This window comes from Aptenodytes patagonicus, chromosome 22, assembly GCF_965638725.1.
Source record: "Aptenodytes patagonicus chromosome 22, bAptPat1.pri.cur, whole genome shotgun sequence".
Taxonomy (NCBI): Eukaryota; Metazoa; Chordata; class Aves; order Sphenisciformes; family Spheniscidae; genus Aptenodytes; species Aptenodytes patagonicus.
Window position 1 is genome coordinate 7,252,084 of NC_134970.1, and position 18,872 is coordinate 7,270,955.

Here is an 18,872-nt window from a genome sequence, read left to right on the forward strand (position 1 = left end):
GCTCACGGTTCCCCTTCCCCCAGCAAAAAGCCCAGTCATTCCCCCTGCCAGACAAGACTTACATGGAGCGCAGGGCCATCAGCTGCACAAAGGTGTCTGCTCTGATTTCATGGATCCTGTTGTGCTGGAGACCACTGAAAAAACAGAAACTGGTTTGAGAAAATAGCTGAAGGCAGTGTTCATACTTTGTAGGGATTTTTGTCCCATGGCAGCAGATGCAAACTGTCACAGTGGAAGTTGTCATTCGAACTTGGGAGACCTACTCTTATTCCAAGGGGTAAACAGGATGAACAACAAACCAGCTCAAAGCCATTCTGTCCTATGGGCAGCTGCAGGGCTCAGACAGCCTCTCCTTTTGATGCCATCATGGCACATTAAGGTGCCATTGATGTGCGGTGGTTAAAGGTGCCCCATTATCTCCAAAGCCACACTGATTTCCCACTCTGCTCCACTGTGAGCCTGCAAACGCTTTGTCCAGAGCAAAAGAGGAGAGCTTGGATCTGGTAAGTCGGCAAACAGCTCTGTGTGACCCTTCAGGAAGGACTATACGGTGCTGCCCTTTGCCTTGGTGATGACGAAGGGGGTTTGAGGGCTGAAGGCATCTCAGCTTTTCATGAAGAAGTATCCTGATGTGTTGCTGAACCCACCATCCACATTCTGCATGTGTATTTTCATAAAGTGCCTCAGCCCCTGCACACCTGCCTTCCAGCAGCCTCCTGCACTCCCTGGGATAGGGGAGGGAGCAGGGTAAGAGCTGACGCAGTGTTTGCTGACTGACCTACACACTCCCCATGCCTCTTGAGAGACATCCAGAACTGATCCAAGCATCCACTTTGCAGGAAACACTCACAGTTTTTCAGTTTTCTTTTCCCTAGTGTGGAACAATGGTGAATATTTTTTAAAATTCCTGCAAAATGCCCATCATGAATTCCCAGACCTGCAGAAGTGGTCTCCTCGATGTGTGACCTTCTCCAAGGGGAGACAGCCACTGCCTAGTGCTCTACCTACAATATACAAAATACCCCAGGGTGTTTGTTGGATAGCTAACCTGCCTTTAGACTCAGAAGTGATCTTGACTCATCTCACACAAGGACCTGCACATGATGGCTGTCATCTCTCAGCTGGTATTTGGCCACACGTTCACGTTTCAGAGACAGGGGCTTGAGGGTCTCATATCTGCTCTACTGCTGGTTTCTCAATGCCCCACGTAGCCAAGAAGGCATCGCTCCTACTTCTAGTTAAGATTTCAGGTGAGGGCCATGGGAAGCTCTGTGCACAAATTTGGGGGTCTCACTGAGTGGGAGAGGTGGAGCTTGGGAAGAAGGGGTATTGGAGCAAGCTGGTGAAAAATAATTCAAGGATGTTTAGCTGCGAGGGACCACCTGTGTGTTGCAGGTAAAAACCTGCACATTGGCAGTTACAGCAGGGTGACTGGCACACCTAAGTTGTTTGCATGCCAGGCTGTACCACCATGCACTGCCAGACTTGTTTCCAACATATTTCCCAGCAGGAATGCTGATGCCTGGTGGGGGTGGGGCTTACAGGATAACTTTGGGCTTAAGGGACCAAATATTCATTTTGTAAGAAAATGTTAATCTAAGACACAGTCAGTCTGACTTAAGTAGTCTGAAAGAGGGATTTGCTGTACTTTTATATTAATGTTAAGTCTGAATTTGGCATATTATAAAATATTCTAAGAAGAAATTTAGGCACAATGCATGAAGCTACAGGTTTGGAATTCTGAAAGTTTGTCCTTTTTTTGATGTCTTTTCTATTTTTTCAAACATTTTCCTGGGGGTACTTTAGATAAAAATATGTCCAGCTCTAACTCTTGTCCTCAGAGCTCCCGAAGAGGCAGCAAGGGCTATGTAACTCTCGTTTTCACGTGATTTCACAGTGTCCTAATGTCTGGTTTTGCTAAGGCTGGATGAACTGGTCTGGCCATCCAGGCTGGGATGCTGCAGAAAGCAGGGACAACCTCTCCAGTGTATTTTTGTGGAGATGCTGCTCCCACACATCTATTCTTCCAGGTTGCAGGATTCTATAAAAAAATCATGGAGTCTATTATTTTTATTTTTTCTCTCAAAAAGGCCAAGAACTTCTGTTAGATTTGAAGTGTAGGGCCAGATCTCCAGACACTTTGAACTGAACATGAATAACTCTGTCTCGGAGCAACAGAGGTGCCTCCCAGGGCCCAGAGGAGACGCAATTCAAGTGCTACACATGAGGAAAGCATTAATCTTCTCTATGGAGGGGCTAGCCCTGAGCAGTGTGGATAAGAGCTGCTTTGTGCCCATGGCATGGGACCCCTCCTTGAAGCAGAAGACATTTGTGGTATAGATAAACCCTATTCTTGATTAGCTCGCACTGAGGCTTGAGTTAGTGAAGTAAAATTCAGTGCTGCCATGTCCTACTTCTGTTTGCTGTGGCTGGGACCTCTGAAAAGACCTGAGTGAATTAAGCTCCTATGCACAGAGGATGTATTTTTATTCTGTATTTGCACAGGGGCAAAGAGCGGAGCTCTGGTCCATTTGCAGTCCAAATAGTGAGTTATAATGCTCAGCTTTCCCAGCGCTTGGTTAAGGTTGAGTTTTGTGTGTGGGAACTGCCCCTCTCCCCGAAACAGCCCTTTTCCCCCAGACCATGGTGCAAGCAAGGGCATCTCTTTACTCACAGCTCCTCCAGACGCTGACACCGGTGGAAACTGGGCAGATCTTCAATTTGGTTGTGTGACAGTTCTCTGCAGGGGAAGGACCAGTACAGTAACGTTAGGACATCAAAAGCGGGTGCCCCTGAGCCCTCCCTTGGAAAGCAGATATTGCTGGAGAGGGGGATGACCTGACTTCCATTTTGCACAGATGCAGAGAGCAGCAACCCCAGGTGAGGGGGATCTCCACTCTGCACACACCTGATGCTTGCTCTGAGCATCTTTGTGCAAGGCAAGGATTGCTTGGTGGTTTACCTACTCATCCAGCCCCAGCCCAGCTCCCTCCAGCACAAGCTGCAGACTGACGGAGCTGCTTCTACAGCTGGGGTAGGCTTTTCCTCCCCAGCCCCAAGTCAGCTGTGAAATGCATCCATGCCAGCTTCTGCTGTGCACAGCCTTGCTTTTCTGTGGGCAAAGCAGAGAGGTGTTTGTGCCAGAGCTCTCATCCTGCTGTTGTGGATGGGGGAGCTCACAAAAGCTGCAGATGTGCTTGCAGAGCCTGGGGAGGTTTTGGCCAGCAGAGCAGCCAGCCAGCTGCCTTGCCTCCTTCCTGGTGCAGGAAACCCAACTGCCCATTGCCTGCTCTCCATTAGGTCTTTCCTGGCTTCTCCCCAGGGTTAAGGAAGGGGTTGTGGCACTGGCAGGGATTTGGTACAGGACATTACGGACTGTGAAAACCTCAGGTCGCCATTCTTTGAAGTGTTGTCACTTGAAAGCAATTCCTAGCAAACTCCTGTTCCCACTGTTTCATGGCCCAGTGTCATGTAAGCATCCAGGGTAGAGTGACTTGGTAGTCAGAGGAAAACCTACCCTGGCACAGCTTAATGTGAATTTATTAAAACTGAAATGGGCTGGGTAAGGAATAATGCTTAAAATCAGCTCTTTCCCACACCAGCAGAGGCTGGATTTGTGGTTGTTCAAGGGAAATTTGCCCCAGGGTAAAGTTTTGTATGTGGCCTCTCTGCCGACTTTCCAAACTCAGTTTCCATCTTTCTGCCAATAAGTTGCTGCTAAAACATTTCAATTATTTATTTTTTTTGCTAACCCCCTCTCCACCAGTTTTCCATGGCGGGGAGGAAGAGGGAGGGAAAAGCAAACAAAAGTTTTGTGCTTGGCTCTGGAGACTGTCACCCAGTATGGAGAGAGGATCAGTCACCTTTCCCTGGTCCTTGTGTCAATCCACTGGACTTGACAGGGCGGTGGCTTAGCTAGGCAGTGATGGAGGGAGAACGCAGCCCCAGGAGTTATTTCTGGTTCCTTCAGAGCAAGTGTAACCAGATGCAGCCCAGTATCTACCAGCAGAGCAGCCTCAGTCACTGATGCTGTGTTGTGGACACACCAGGATGAAGGTACTGGTGGCATCAAGGGCCTTCAGCTCTGCTCAGGGAAGTTTCATCTATTTCTGCTTGAGAGGAAAGACAAATCTGTGCCCTGAGCAGAAGCTCTGGGCCAAAACAACAGGATGATGTCGGGTTGATGCCAAGCTCAAGCTTGGCAAGGCTGCCCTGCCTGGGTGTGCTGGGCTCAGTGCCCATGCACAGACCGGCGTCGCAGCACAGCCGCGAGCCTCACGCCCCTGTGGTGGCTCTTACAGCCCCCCTGCAAGATCTCTGCAGAAAATCTGCAGGGTGGTGTGAGCAGTAGGAGGCCAGAAATGTGGCGTTAACTGTATCATCTGTGTTCAGATGTGTCGCAGTTGTAATGTCAACCTGACGAACTGCCAAGGGGCTGGCAAAGTGCGGGAAAGCAGCGAGAACAACCACTAGCTCTGCGGGGACAGAAGGCCAACGCATTTCAAAGGCAAGAGAGATGTAAACATGCACAAACATTGGCCCACATACTCTCTCTCCAAACTCTGAAAGCAATGCAATTAATGTCAGTAAAATTAACTGGGAAAGAGGAATAAGGAACAAGGAACAAGATGGGGTGTCCCAGTAAAACTCTCCCACAAGGAGGGGGCAGGCAAGAAGAACAGGCTTTGCTGCGAAGGTTTACAGTCTTGATAACTTGCAAACATAAACAGAGCGCTTGGGACCCTACAGCCTGGGCCATTCCAAAGGCTACACTTTCGTGGCAAGATGTCCATTGAATTGGTCCAGATGTGTAAAGATGAGAGATCTTCCCTACAGGGACAGCTGGAGCCAAAATGCCATGATCTGCTAAGTTACAAATTGTGTTCTTTTATTTTTATGTTTTTCTCTTGTTTCCAATTTCTGTGATCAAGAATTCACTCCTGTTGCTTTCCTGGAACAAACTTGTTTTCATTTTCAGCTTGCTTGTATAAAGACTGATGAGAGGGAAGCCTCCTGCTTGCCCTAAGGCTGCAAACTTGTATAAATCTGGCTCATGACTCATTTCCTGAGGATGTCTACGATGCAGACAAAGTTGGGGATCTCAAGAACGAGGGGTGTGATTCCTGAGGAGATGCAGGAGTCTTTCCGAGATGCTGATTTCATCACGTACCAAGTTAAAGAAAAAAGCACACCCCCCCCACTCACCATCATCCAGTGCCTTGCCAAGCAGGTAGAGCCAAAAGCAACTTAGAGACTCCGAGCAAAACCCTGATCTGGCACTGCTGCACCACGTGAGGGGCCATGGCCATGTGGCCTTGCGGGTCTCCATCAGGTCGGGCCTGTCCCCTCCCGGGATGTGAACAGGATCCTTTCTCCAGATGATGGCCCTTGCTGGAGCTCCAACTGCAGCAAGCCAACATTGGGGCAGGGCGTTGCGTGAATGTGATTTACCCCTGGCTGTTGTGCTGTGTATAGCTAGGAGCTCTGAAATGCTGCTGCCGTTCTTACCCACCGCTCTTTGCACCCTCTCTACCCTCCTTGCATGGGGCAGACAGTTCCCACTGGCGCAGAGCAAGGAGGAGGCAAATGTGGATGTGCTTGCAGCCCTGAGTCCAGAGCATCACGCTGGGATGAAGCAAGCAAGTTCAAGAGCATGCAGAGCTCAATGTAGTGCCTAAGCAGGCGGTGTCTTCTGCATGGAAAATATAATGGGAACAAGAACCACAGGATGGTCTTCCATAGCTGGTGTTCCCCCCTGAGCTAGACAAGAAGAAAACCCGGTTTCTGATGGCACTTTTCTAAAGACCAGGCAGGACAGAGAAATGTGTTACTCACAGGACTCGGAGGCTGGGCAGCTGCTGGCACATCCCTCTGGGGAGTAAATGGATGCCTGCCCGGGTCAAGGTCCTAAAGGAGTGGAGGAGAGAGAAGAAATGATGTTACTGAGAGCCAGCGCACAGACTCTGTGACCCACAAGCCCAGCTACTGGTCCCAGATGGTGGCAGGAGAGGCAATATCAATGGGATAACGAAATACCTGGAGAGAAACAGAAACTGATTTGGAAACGGGCACTGCTGCTGGACCTGGTAAAGGTGAATGTGCCTATAAGAAATTCTGGGATGCTGCTGAGTTCTGAATTCACTGCTGTCCTTGGTCGAGGGCAGGTGGCAGTGCCCTCCGTGGCATGCTCTGCTGTCCCAGTTCCCCATTGTCCAGACTGGTGATCTGCCTGGAGCCACGACTGCCTCAGAAACCCATGTATGGGGGATGGATGGTGTGTCCCTGTGTCCCTGAGGCAAGGCACGGCTAGGTCACACTCCTGGGCTGGGGTGCTCAGCTGTGCTCCCAGTTTGGGCACAGCGTGTGGACCAGTGCCCTAGAGAGGAGAACTGTGGGTGGCCAGAGGCAGCATGTCCTCCAAGCTCCTGCTCTCCTGGGTCTGGTGGTGTGAGGATGGGACCAGAGCAGTTCTAGGTGCCCCCAGCCTGGGTGGCAAATGTTTCCTGCACTGCACTGCACTGCCAGTGCTGCTCCCAGGATGGGCAGAGACACTGGGTCTCAGCAGACCATGCTGAAGCACTGCACCCAAAGGCTCGTTCCTTCACAGATGCAGAAGGGAAGGAAGAAAAAAAAAAAAAAAAGAAGATTGGAGCACACTCAACAGTACCGAGAGAGCAACTCACGGAGAGGAAAGCTGCTTTCAGGAGCCACAGGGGTGAAACGAAGCAGAGAGGTGAGTGACCAGGGAGAGGCAGAGCTGAAGACAACCAACTGCACAGCACTGTGAAAGTTGTCCTCGCTGAAACAGCCTGGACCGCCTTGAAGGAGGAAGAGCACAAATAGCAGGGTAAAAGGGAGAGAGTTGCCACTCACAAAACTTCTAGGCTGGTGGTGCCTTTAAGGTCTGGGAATTCTCTGATGTCCGTTGCACCATTGAGCGACCTGCGGAGAAATGAGGGTGAAGCGAGGTGGACAGAGGACCTGGAAGCAAGTGCAGCTGCCCAAGGTCCCAGACCCATCAGCCATGGTGGCAAATCTGCTTCCTCACACCCAAATGTGTGTGTTGGATCAGAGGCTCAGATCCAAAGGCGCCCCTCTCATCAGCGTGCCACTGCCAGCTGGGTGGTGGAGCAGACGTCTCACGCAGTGCAGATACAGTGAGCCAGAGCTGGGCATTTCTATGCAAGGAGGCTTGGCAAGCTCAGACCCTCCCCCAGCCACTGACATTCTTGGCATGATCTCTACCCAAATTAAATAAAAAACCCCAAACAATTACCATGGGGAATGTTAGCAGGGCATCCCACCCAAGCCTCCCAGAGTCTATGCATTTGGAGCTAAAGAATGTATGGGTATTTTGAAGGATTTATTTTATTTGCCTGAGTGTGTGTTCCTGCAGTGGGAGGCTGGGTGAGGCTTATAAATGGAGATTTTGAGGTTGCCTCTGCCTCAATATTTAATGCTGTGCCACAACAGGTTAGCTGAAAAGCCAGCCAGTCCAGTTCAGCCAATGTGGAGCAGCCGTTCTGGTCCAGATGGTGCCCACCACATGGTGGTGGCCCTGGAGCAGGCTTAGGGCCATACATGTGAAGGAAGCACTGTCACCACTGGCTGCCCAGTAAGACTATTTGTGCCATGGTGTTGGTGTTATGGGACACGTGTTCCTCTGCTTCTCCATCTTGTGGAGGAAGGCAGATGCCTTCAGCAGCCTTGTGTTTGGGCAACTGCACAACAGTGCAGGGCTTGCTTGAGCAGCATGCAGCAGACGTAGTGGCACTTGTGAGTGTGGTCTTTGCTGGTGCTGATGCAGCTGTGGAGACCCTAGAAGACTCCAGTGCCTGTCAGCTAGGTGGGCAGGAGGAATGAATTGCTCCCTCAGAAATGCCTTTCTCAAAATTATTCTTCCTCAGCAGAAAACATCTGCAGTGTCTACACCTTGGCTCACTGCCTTTGGGGCTGGCCAGAAGAGTGGCCTCATGGTCTTCTGTTGGCACAAGGGCTCTAGAAAAGAGGAAGGGAGAAGGCCACTAAGGTGTCCAGCTCACAGGGCTTGGAGCTTGGATGTGTTACCTCTATGAGGATGTGCTTGGTGAACTTACAGAGTGTGGAGCTTTGGCAAGTACTGGAAAGCAGACTGTCCAACAAACTGGATGGGATTGTCATAAAAATGGCTGCAAAGGAAATGAGTAACCGGTCAGATTCTGCTGCGCATGAAGAGAAGAAGCTATTACAGGTCAAGAGCCTTGGAGCAACTAGTAGTAAGCCATGTAGGAGGTGCTGGCTATCCTGTGAGGAACCTTTGTTTTCCAGATAACCCCAGGCTCTCCCACTAGCCTGTTTTGGCTGAACATTGGTACAGCTGAGGTCTCCTGCTGCTCTGAAAGGCCCCTTTAGGGTCCTGCTGAACCAGGCAGGCTAGAAAGATGCAAAGCCCTCCTTCAGCCCTACTATAGTGCTGTAACCCTGTTGGGAAACACCTTGCACTTGATGACACCTCCTCTGATCTTGCATATCCACAGCAGCAGCATCTTTCCTACTTGTCACAGTCAGTGGAGAGAAATGAACTCTTCTGGGATCCAACTAGCTTTAGGAGGAGTTGAATCACCTCCTACAAGAAGCACTTTCCCCCCACTGACGGTGAAAGACTTTAGATGGGCAGATCCAATGGAGACATGAGTATTCTGGATGTGTCCCACTCCCACGTCACTCCAAGGATGGTGCCCAAGGAAGATGGGGATGAGGCTGGTTTGTTTTGACTGGAGCAGTGACTGTTTTCAGCCAGTGTCACCATAGCTTTCCAGATGTTGGTATTTCTATAACTTAAGTCCCAGACTGGCCAAGCAGAGCTTTTGTCGCTTGCCATGATTTCCAATATCAGTGTGGTTCAGGGAAGAACTGTCCAAAAATCTCTACCTGTGTCTGGGTCAGAGGGGAAATGAGCTGTCAACTGGATGTATTTATCTGCAGAACTTCAGGTCCATGGGTCTGGGGTAGACACACAATGATCTGGTGTCCCAGCTCCCCAACACATATAGCTACTGCTGTAGCTGACTAGCAGCTTTTCTAAACACAAGGAATAAACACTGGCAGATGTCAACCAGGGCTTAGAAAATCCTGTTATGCAGAGCAAGATTTCCATGCAGACCACCCATATATTGTTCTTTCATTGTTTTCAGCCTGTACTGCAGCAAAGTTCAGCTGTGGGGAAAGGAGAATCCATGGCAAAAAACCTGAGGTGTAGCTGAGAAGGAGCTAATTTCAGCTTGCGTTGGCCCATATACAACAAATGTCAAATTGCGGTCATGCTGACAACTGTCAGAAATCCCAACCAAAGACATCAGGAAATGCCCCTTTCTGGGGGATATAAAGATTTAGGAAACATTGTTTAATTTTCTTACATTGTCTGGAGGAGGGGATTCCCAACAAATGCGTTCTCTGGAATTGCTTTGATGTTGTTGTTATGAAAACCGCTGTTGGGAGAAACAAATATCTTGGCATTAATGGATGAGAAAGGCTTTGAGAGACCTTCTTTCCTCAACACTTTTAAAGGCAGAGAGCCTTCAAAACACATAAAATAGGAGGTGTAGGCTCTGTTCCAGCTGTAGCATCATCCCAGCAAGTGAACAAAGTCTGTCCTTTGGCAGGACAGAGCCCTCATTCTGCTGCGTTTACTCTGTGTATAGCTTGGTGCTCCATATGTCACTCTACTGAACCCACCAAGAATACAAGGACTTAAGGTTTAACGCTTTACAGGTCAGGAAACAGGAGCAAACAAAACACGCTTATTTTATACCCTCCAGGAATTACAGTTTTTATGGGTGGTCTCCATTATAGCTCCACAGCTGTTAACCAGAGTGCAACCTACCATGAATTATTGGCCCATGTGACTTGAAAGTATTTGTAGATCTAGCTGTGATATTTTTGGTTAAGCTTTAGAAAATTTGCTATCAGCAAACTTTTGTAGCAGAAGAGAGCTCTGTGGCCACAGTCTGATCTCCTGTACATCAAAGCCACGGGATCCTGTGTCCAGGACCAAGACAGGCTCTGGGTGATGCCCAGGTTGTTTAATCCCTGAGCAGTCTGTGTGAGTGATTAGTTGGATGGCTCTTTGAAATTTGCCTCTTATTTAGTGATGGGCATTTCAAAAGCCATCTCAAAGTGGATTAAGGATCTTATTCTCATTTTGAATGTCAGAGTAATGATGATATCTGGTCTGATCTGAGAAATCTTCTTGACAAGAAATTCTTCCAGTAAAAGAAAAAAGTAGTGTCAGATTTTTACTCCAAGCCTCCCAGAAGCACCAAAGCAGGTGCTTTTGTCCCACCCCAGCCTGTCGCCAGTGTGACACAGTCTTAGGGTTCACAGGAACTGTGGATCCACATCAGCTCGACTTGACCCCATTAAGATGGGCTTCTACCTTTGTGGGTGTTAAGTGGGATGGTTTCCCATTTTTAGTGTCTTCCAGGCTGACCGGTTAGAGGAGAGAGAGCTAGCCACTAAAATGGCCATAAACTTTTGTAATTCCCTATTATAAATTTGTCCTAAGGGAGATCAAACAGTTTCTGCACATCAGAGGAGGTGGCACAGGGCCTGCAGAAGCCATGGCCTCGCAATAAGACAGATAAGTCCATGCTTGTGGTCCCAAGCTGGGGAACGGACATTAGAAGTAGCTGGAGATCAGATGGACTTTGAGTTCATCAAATGCCACATGAGAATGAAGAGCTGCAGGAAGAGCCTGCTCCAAGCCTGATGGTCGATCTCCCACTTGCCTCCACCAGCCATGGTGCAGAGGCTGATGGTGAGGTGATTAGAGCTGATGGAAATTGAGGGGATAAACTGCTTTTATGTGCATAGTAGAGAGGGCTGTGAAAGATAAAAGAAAGGCTTGGACCGCAGTGGTATCCCCAAGTCAGAGCACACGTGATGCTTTATTGGTCACTCTCCATTGGGGAATGCTTTTGAAAAGGAATAAATAGAAAGTCTCACAGCTCCTGCAGTCGGCCCAGTGTCCTGATAGCCCCAGGGAATTCCAGCAGCTCATTGTAGTTTAGATCCCTGAAAGACAGAGAAAAAACATTCATTAACATGGCCGTAGGAACTCAACCGAGTGTATCTGTGCTTTGAAGGCATGGAAACTTGGTTGTTAAGCATGGGAGACAGGTTTTTCCTACAGTGCTGGTCCAGCCACTGCCTGGAAACAAAACCTCACGCATTCCTGCAGCAGCAATATTCCCTGCTAGGAGCACTGGCAGGCGAGAGCCAGTCCAAGCCATGGCTGCTGCCATCTGGACTCCTTCCCCTCAAGTTCCTCCATGCCCAGCACTGGACCATGCTGCTGCTTCACGTCTCCAGAGTGCCCTGTCCCCCTCTCCCAGGAACTCACCAGCAGAGGCTTTGGCTGTGAGTCATTTTTCCTGCCTTTCCAGGTCAAAATGGGATTTTATGAAGGACAAGAAACACAAGAGCAGCTTCAGTTGTGTGGGCCCCATGAAAGGGCTTCTCTGGGCCCCCTCGCCCTGCGGTGCAGAGGGGATCAGGGGACCATTCCCTTGGTGCTTGTCCTGGGGACGCCGGATCTCCCTGCCACTGGGACATGCTGTGACTGGGACCAGTGGAAAGAGCGGGTTATGGGAAGGCCTAGGTCTTCTTCTGACGGTTGGGGTAAACCCACATTGGAACCTGTGAGCCAAAGGTGGAAGTGATGTGCAAGAGGTATTGACACTGCTGAGTGTTAAGCTTAATTTGCAGTGTAATAAATTAAGTAAAATATAATATGTTGGTCATAATGACAAGCGTAGAGTTTACCTGCCCTAACTTGGCAACCAGAAGGGACATCTGAGCCTGAATGAAACCTCTGGGCTGTATTTGTTCTCCATGGAGGGGCTGGCATCTCCAGAAAAGGATTTATTTGAGCTATGGGGCACTGCAGGTAGCATGGGAGGAACAGCCCTCTGAAGGTACCGATCCTGCTGTTGACTGGAGGGGGCCCATGGAGACTGACTGGGCTTTAGATGTGTAGCACCCCTCCTCTGGCATGCCCAACGCTCTCCTTTGAAAGGCAGTTCCAGCTAAAATGGTAACATTTGACCCCATCCTGGCCATCCCACAGGCCAAGACACTGCAGTCTGAAAACCATGCAACTGCTTCCTACCTGCATGAAACTCACTGAGTTTTAAGTGGTAGATACTTTGGAACATGAAGGTAATTACTGGCTCCTGGAGATTACTGTATAATTACACTTAATGGACCTCAAAGTAATTACCATGTAACCTGGATTGTGGTTTACGGAACAGAAATAACCGTGCATTTACACAGCAATGAGTTGCTGCCCAATTACCTTGTAATTCTCATCCTCTGGGCCCAGGCATGGTAATTACATTATGATCTCTCTTGGCCCCCCTCTCTCTTACATAGTCTTCTCCTTTGCCAGTGTCCCTGCTGAGGAATTACTCTACAGCACCATCTCGGCTTTGCCCTGTAGGTATTTACACACTAAGTCAACCCAGACTCTCTCCAAATTGGTCTTCCCTTGCGCATTCCAGGACTCCAGGCTTATATGACTTATGTCCTAGGGAATACTTATCAGGGAATTACAAGATAGGGGACAAAACCAGAAGAAAAATATGGAATGAGGCTGTCTCGGGTGGATTTTGTCTTGTGCAGCTCTGACAAGGTCCATATCAGACCTCGTTGCTGGATTCCCTTAGCAGCCCAGGGGATGCGGTAGGTCCTGCTATGGCAGGGTTTGTCTCCCCACACCAAGGGCTATTTTCTCTCCTCCAGTTACAGAGGGAGTCTGGCTGCCTGCACTATGTGTATGGATTTGAGCAAACAAATCCTGCTCCTGTAGGACCTACCTCTCAAGGTCTGGAAAGGGTTCACATGGTCTAATAATTGCCAGTGCTGGCAATCAGCAGGAGAGGAGCACAGGGCTGGTGACAAGACTACAAGCTCTGCCTCCCCGCCGTGTCTAACCTGCAATGCAGCGGCAGAGTCCCAGCACACGTGAAGCTGCTGTGCGTGTCCCCAGGGCCCAGGAGTGCAACAGGAGCGATGTGTCCCCTCTTCACACCAGCTCACATCTATTAGATATGAGAGCTCTGCATCTTCTAAAAGGCTTGCTCTGACACACTCAGTTCTCATCTGGGTCCAAGCAGAGCAGTGATTTTTGCCAGTCTTCTCTGCTTGAGCCCAAAATGATCTGTTTAAGAATAAATAGCCCAACACATGACTGCTCATACGCTTCACTCTTTTCAAGGTGCACGTAGCTCCTTATCAGCTGCTTGGATGCTCTTAGTCATTTTCTGTCGATGGTACCTGTCAGGCATCCATCACTGTCACGGCTGAGTGCCTCACGTTATACAGGCTCTGTTACGCAGGGGAAGACAGGGCAGGACTTTTACAATGCGCATCCCTTCACCGAAGCTCAGGGAGGCACAGGAGTGGATTTCCAAAATGAATGAGCAATTAGAAGTGCAGACAGGACACTGCTGGGCATTTTGAAAGCATCAGTCAAATCCCACTAACCTTCAGATCACTGCACTGAATGAAATCAGAGGGCATTAGCAGCCTAAGTTGACTGACAGTCCCAAATCTCTATCTGCACGTAAGGTGCTTAATACCTTTAAAAGTCTTACCCTGCAGTGACTTTCCAAGGTTACAGCGAGGATTCACAGCACCGCAGGAAGCTGCAGAGGTCACTCAAGGCTGGGTGTCTGCCTGCGCTGCTTCCCTCCCTTGTACCACAAACTGAGGGGCTGGGATGAGCCTGCATGATGCCAAGGGACTGACCCTGGAGGAGAGGCACCGTGAGCCTCGTCCCCAGATGACACTCAGCCCACCGACGTCATGTCACTGATGCTGGGGGAAGCTCTGTGTGATGGCGCAGGGTTGAGTTTCTCCCCAGCGATACCTGACGTGTCTGTGAGCAGCCAACAGACGGAAAATATTGCCCAACAGAGAGGAGACTTGGCTCACCTCTGATTCACTAACAGAAAAAGGGAGCTTGATCTGTAACCAATATTATTTACAAGGAATAATTCAGCATGCTGTAATATTTTCTTCTGTCCTTCTCTAGAAAAGCATTTCCTTTCCAGCCCGCATCTCTTCCAGGCAGGCTGGTCTTTCATCAGCAGATGAACATTTTGTTTGTACCTCCGTGTGTGTGCAAGTATGTACAGGACCAGTTCTTCCTGAGTGAACACACACCTTTCCCAGCCCTGGCAGCATCTCGGTGCCTCCCTCCGCCCTGCACTTGACAGATACAAAGAGCATTGTGTTCAGCAGCTCCCTCTGGGTAAAAAAGCCATCTCTGAATGCTGGCATATACTGGGCTTGTTGGAAAGTGGAAGTGCAACCAGGTGTAGTCATGCTGCTCCAGCCCAGCTGCCAGCAACCCCAGTCTGTTCAGGAGAGACAATGTGTCCGTGCTCGCTCCTGCCAGTGCTTCCTGGTTTTTGGTGAGGTGAGCCTCCCTCCTGGAAAACAAACCCAATTGTGCTCGCTAACAGCTCCCCTGAGTGATGCTTGCAGCCGGCTGCTCTTGATCCGTGTGCCGCTCGCACCACCCTAACTTGCCTCCAGCGCTGCCCTGTGCCAAGCCCTGCCGATTTCAGGGGGTTCGTCTGGTTAGAGAAGGCTGGAAGAAGCCGGTACCTGAGATGGTCCCCAGGTGTCATCTCTTCCCTGCAGTGGGGCAGCTCTCCCCGAAGCAAAGACCCAAACCAGGACACAAGGGTGGCTTCCCTCTGCGTTCTCCTTCCTTCCCAGAACTTGAGTTGGGCTCTGGTTCAAGCAATGACCCAGAAACAGCCTCCAACCTTCGCTGTGGGGGAGGCTGTGGATGTTTGTGGCAGTGGGGAAGTTTCTGCTCATTTAGTGAAATTCAGTCCTTGGGTCTTTCCACAGGTGTCTGATACCAGCAGGGCTACATCCATCCCAGACATCGCTCCTCTCCGCCTGCTCTCCCGTCATGAATTTGGCCCAGCCTGTGCCCCCGGTGGTGGGTCTCCAGAGCTTCATCCCCGGCATGAAGTGTCAAGGCAGTGACAGTTGGGTTGGTGAGGATTTTGTGTTTTGACTTCAGGGGGAACAAAATTTCCTCCACTGAGCATGTCAGTGAACTGTACATCATTTACAAACCCTTCCCAGGGGCTGGGTGGATATGGAAAACGGGTGTGCCATAGAAAACACCTCCAAGTGTCCCCTTTCTCTCCCTGCTTTATCTGAGCTGCTTGGGCAATGCTTTGCTGGTCCCAACTCCACGCTCTGACACTTTTCCACTGCTTCCAGCTTTGGGATGATGTGGGGAAAGCTGCAAAAAGCCAAACTTGCTGCCAGGTGAAACTATCCCCACTGCACTGCTATGGCACATGGGCTGGGGTGGCTGTGGGGCTGGCCAGGGAGGCCTCTTGGCCCAAGGGAGCTGGACCTGGCACTGCTAGTGTCTCAGTTGCCCCCGCTCTGGGGTCTGCCCCAAGGCTTTGCGTGCTACGTATGGGGTCTCCCGGCTGTGGGGTGCTGCCCTTTTTGGCACACCTGGGAAAGTGTGCCACCATTACCTGGTGGAAGGATGCCAACGCACCATGGCCATGGCTATGCCAAAAGAATAGGGAAACCTCATAACAAAAAAAGAAAGAATGGGCATGACATAAGGAAGAGAGTCTTGTCCATTATCAAGGGCTTTTGGAAGCAAAATCACCCAGCCAAGAGGTTCAGAAATTATGTACAAGAGAAATGACTATAAAAAATCACTTTCCTTAGTTGGGCTCCAAGTTACCAGCTCCAGGCATCACAGTGGGATATCGAAAGGAGCCTTGTCTGTTCTTCTAGTTAAAATGAAAACCTCTTAAAGGTCACCCGGTCTGCCCAAGACACAATGAACTGGCTGGCTTTCCATTGTTGTTATTTCTAGAGTGAGCCTATAGCTTCATATTTGGAAGATCTTAACCCACCCTGTTGTTTATTTAGAAATAAAAGTAAATTGACATCAAAGGCACAGTTATTTTGGGCTTTAACTGCCAGGGCGATTTGAAGCTGACAACATGCAGCCTAGAACTATTAATATCTTCAATCGGGCCAAAAGGAGAGAAGGAGGGGAAAGAGTCTCAGGTCAATTTTCTGCCTGTTAGGGACTATTAGTGGTTCCACACAGGAAGCCAAAAAAAAATTATATAGTACTATAAATTCTTCCATAAGCCACAAAACACCACAAATTTGCAGCTAATAAACCTGAAGATGCAGCAAGATTAGAAGCTGGAGATGGGACATTTGCTGACTATTTCAGTCCCAGCGCAGTTCGAGATGTTGCTGTGGTGCCCTGGAGGGGCAGCCTCCGATAAGGACTTGCATTTCCACCTGTCCTGTGCTGGCATCTAATCAAGCTGCCAGTAAATGTAATTACTGGTGCTGCTAGCCGAGCTGGTTACTGTGGCCAAGTCAAGCACTGGAAATGATTTAATTGGTAGTCTGAGAGCCCAAGAGGGCCGTTGTGACCATTTAGTTTGACCTCTTGCCTGGCACCGGCCGGAATGCTTTACCCAGATGCCTTGTATCAAGGTCGTGGCTTGGGGTTGAGCTTGAGCTGGGGAGAGCTGCCTGATTAGTCTGGAGTATGAAAGTAACTGCACCATGAGGTGCCATGTTTCTGTTGTGTAGCATCAGCATAAACCCTGCTCTCCTGGTAGCGACTAACACGTGCGGTGAGTGTGTGCCCTTCCCCAGCATGGTCTGGATGATGAGGTGCAGCAAGTGCCTGTAATTAGTGAAAGGAGGGGAGGGGGACGTGAAAGGACTTGGAGCAGATGTCTGACTCCAGCCAGCCTGGAGCCGTGCTCCCATCCCCTAAACGGAGATGTGCAAGATGGGGATGCTCAAGCATGCGCAGGAGAGGGAAATGACCTATCATGGGATTCATCTGCTAGAGTCAGTGTTTTAATTTGGGAAACCAATCATGTCCTAGAAAGGCCCATTTTTAGCAAATTATAAGGAGAAGCCAGGCTGTGATGGAGTGCGGCAGAGTTTATGGGTGTCCCAAAGGAGCAGAGACGGGCCCCCACACTGTGGGAAGGTTGTCAGGTACTAACAATATCTGATTTCTGCCAGGAGCAAGCAGCAACCTCTGCGCAAGAATTCATTCTGACAGCCTAGCCTGGAAACATCCCAGCCTCTCACTTACATGGTGCTGCACCATTTTACAGGGTTTATGTGGCACTGAAATCTCTATTGCTGGGGCGGGGGGGACCTGTCTGTAGGTCCTGTCTTGTACGCCTGCAGCTGCCAGTCCTTCCTCGCACAGCTCTGTTCTCCATTTAAACATGCAACAGTGCCCAGAATATGTCTGTTCCAACCAGTATTTCTGTCTGTTCTCTAACTGACGAAGGTACTGGATTAAATATGTTTTCAATTCTGTTTGATTTATTTAACAAGGTTGAAATAAGCCTTTGAGAGCGGGATCTCGTGGGGGGTCCTGGGAGCACAGGCGCTGCCATGCACATATCATTTGCAAGACACAAAAGGAGCTGACCGCAAAGCGGAGCAGCGGGGACCTTGGTCGCTGGGACGCACAGACAATAACCATGAAGCTGATGACTCAGGCACGGGAGGCACGGAGAAGGCTGCTGCACTTTGCCAGGCAGAGGAAGAAGGCAGGCTCGAGGAAGCCTGGTCTACAGCAGAGTGTTTCCAAACTGCGGGAAGGAAGCTGGGGACCTCTACCTCCCTCCCAAGGTGCATAAGTTGCTGGTGATCGGCCCCCCGGCCCCCTGCAGCTTGCTGCTGCTGGAAGGAGGGAGCGTGGGGTAGGGGCAGAGCTTCTGTGCATCAGCACATCCACGGTGAAAACATGCCTGCAGCTTGCCTCTACTGCCATGTCTGCTGCCTGCAGCGTCTGTTCCTCCTTTTCACAGGCAATCAATTCACTCTCACACCTTTCTGGAGGCAGAGGTTTCCCTCCTCCAGCACAGGCAGCTGCTCTCGCTCAGCTGCTCTGTGAAAGGGTCTGTGTCTGAGGGGAAGGCTTTGAGCAAAAGGAAGCCCAAGGAGCCAGAGGAGTTGGGGACCCCTAACAGGTCACAGCAAGCATGTCTGGAGAGCCAGGGTTTGGAGGTTTGGGGAGACTCAGTGCTGTCTGTCACTGCAAGATCAGCAGCTCCGGGGGGGGTGTGTGTGTGTGTGCAGAGCCAGGCTGGAGAGCTGGCAGGGCACAAGAGGGGTGGTGTGAGGATTTGGTGGGCAAAGGGAGAATAGGCAGAGTCCTGCTAAGGAGGTGAGCCTTACAGTGCAGCCATAACCCATGGAAAAATGCAGTGGCTCCAGAACTACCTTTTCACCTGAACTCCCTTCACTTTCTGTCTTTTTTCTTTATAATCTTGCATAATATCATGTCTGCTTGGGGTCACGTTCAGCCAAAGCTCAGAGCCCGGTTGGAAGGTACCCAACTGGTTCAGAGCCTGAGCTGCATCAGTGAGGACACATTTCCGGAGTCCAGGCTTCTGCTTTTGGGAGAGAAGATACAGCAAACTGGGACCAGTTGGCCAAGGAGACCACAGGAGGGAAGTCTCTGGTCCCCATGCTCCCAGACAGTGCTTCGTGCATTTACCAATTCAGTTTTACAGGTGGCTTTCTCTGTTTGGAAAAGTCACCTTCCATTTACACGATGATCAGAGCAGGCAATGGATTTTATAGCTCTATTCTTGGACCAGACACAGGGACCCATGCAACCAGAGCCCTGAGCTGTGGTCCCTCTTTCCAAAAAGCCATCTGCCCCGTTCCTTTCTCCATCCTCTGACTCTGGGTACCCAAGCCTCTGCTGAAGTCCCCTCCCTCCTCTGGCAGGGCAGGGTGGGACTGCAGAGCCAAGCTGCCTCTGATGAGCT

At 50.1% G+C, this 18,872-nt stretch overlaps 1 protein-coding gene across 4 annotated transcripts in view; it reads right to left on the reverse strand.

Annotated features, from left to right (window-relative positions):
* Nucleotides 1-18,872, reverse strand: part of LGR6 (leucine rich repeat containing G protein-coupled receptor 6) — a 148,578-nt gene that overhangs the window by 13,609 nt on the left and 116,097 nt on the right. For 3 of the 4 annotated variants that reach the window (XM_076357800.1, XM_076357803.1, XM_076357801.1), the window contains 7 exons: nucleotides 10,984-11,052; nucleotides 9,396-9,467; nucleotides 8,097-8,168; nucleotides 6,874-6,942; nucleotides 5,836-5,907; nucleotides 2,675-2,740; nucleotides 63-134 (listed from right to left, as the gene is read on the reverse strand). In XM_076357800.1, coding sequence (XP_076213915.1) covers nucleotides 63-134; nucleotides 2,675-2,740; nucleotides 5,836-5,907; nucleotides 6,874-6,942; nucleotides 8,097-8,168; nucleotides 9,396-9,467; nucleotides 10,984-11,052 — 492 coding nt within the window. The remainder of the gene's footprint in view (nucleotides 1-62; nucleotides 135-2,674; nucleotides 2,741-5,835; nucleotides 5,908-6,873; nucleotides 6,943-8,096; nucleotides 8,169-9,395; nucleotides 9,468-10,983; nucleotides 11,053-18,872) is intronic. The other variant, XM_076357802.1, reaches the window with a different exon arrangement.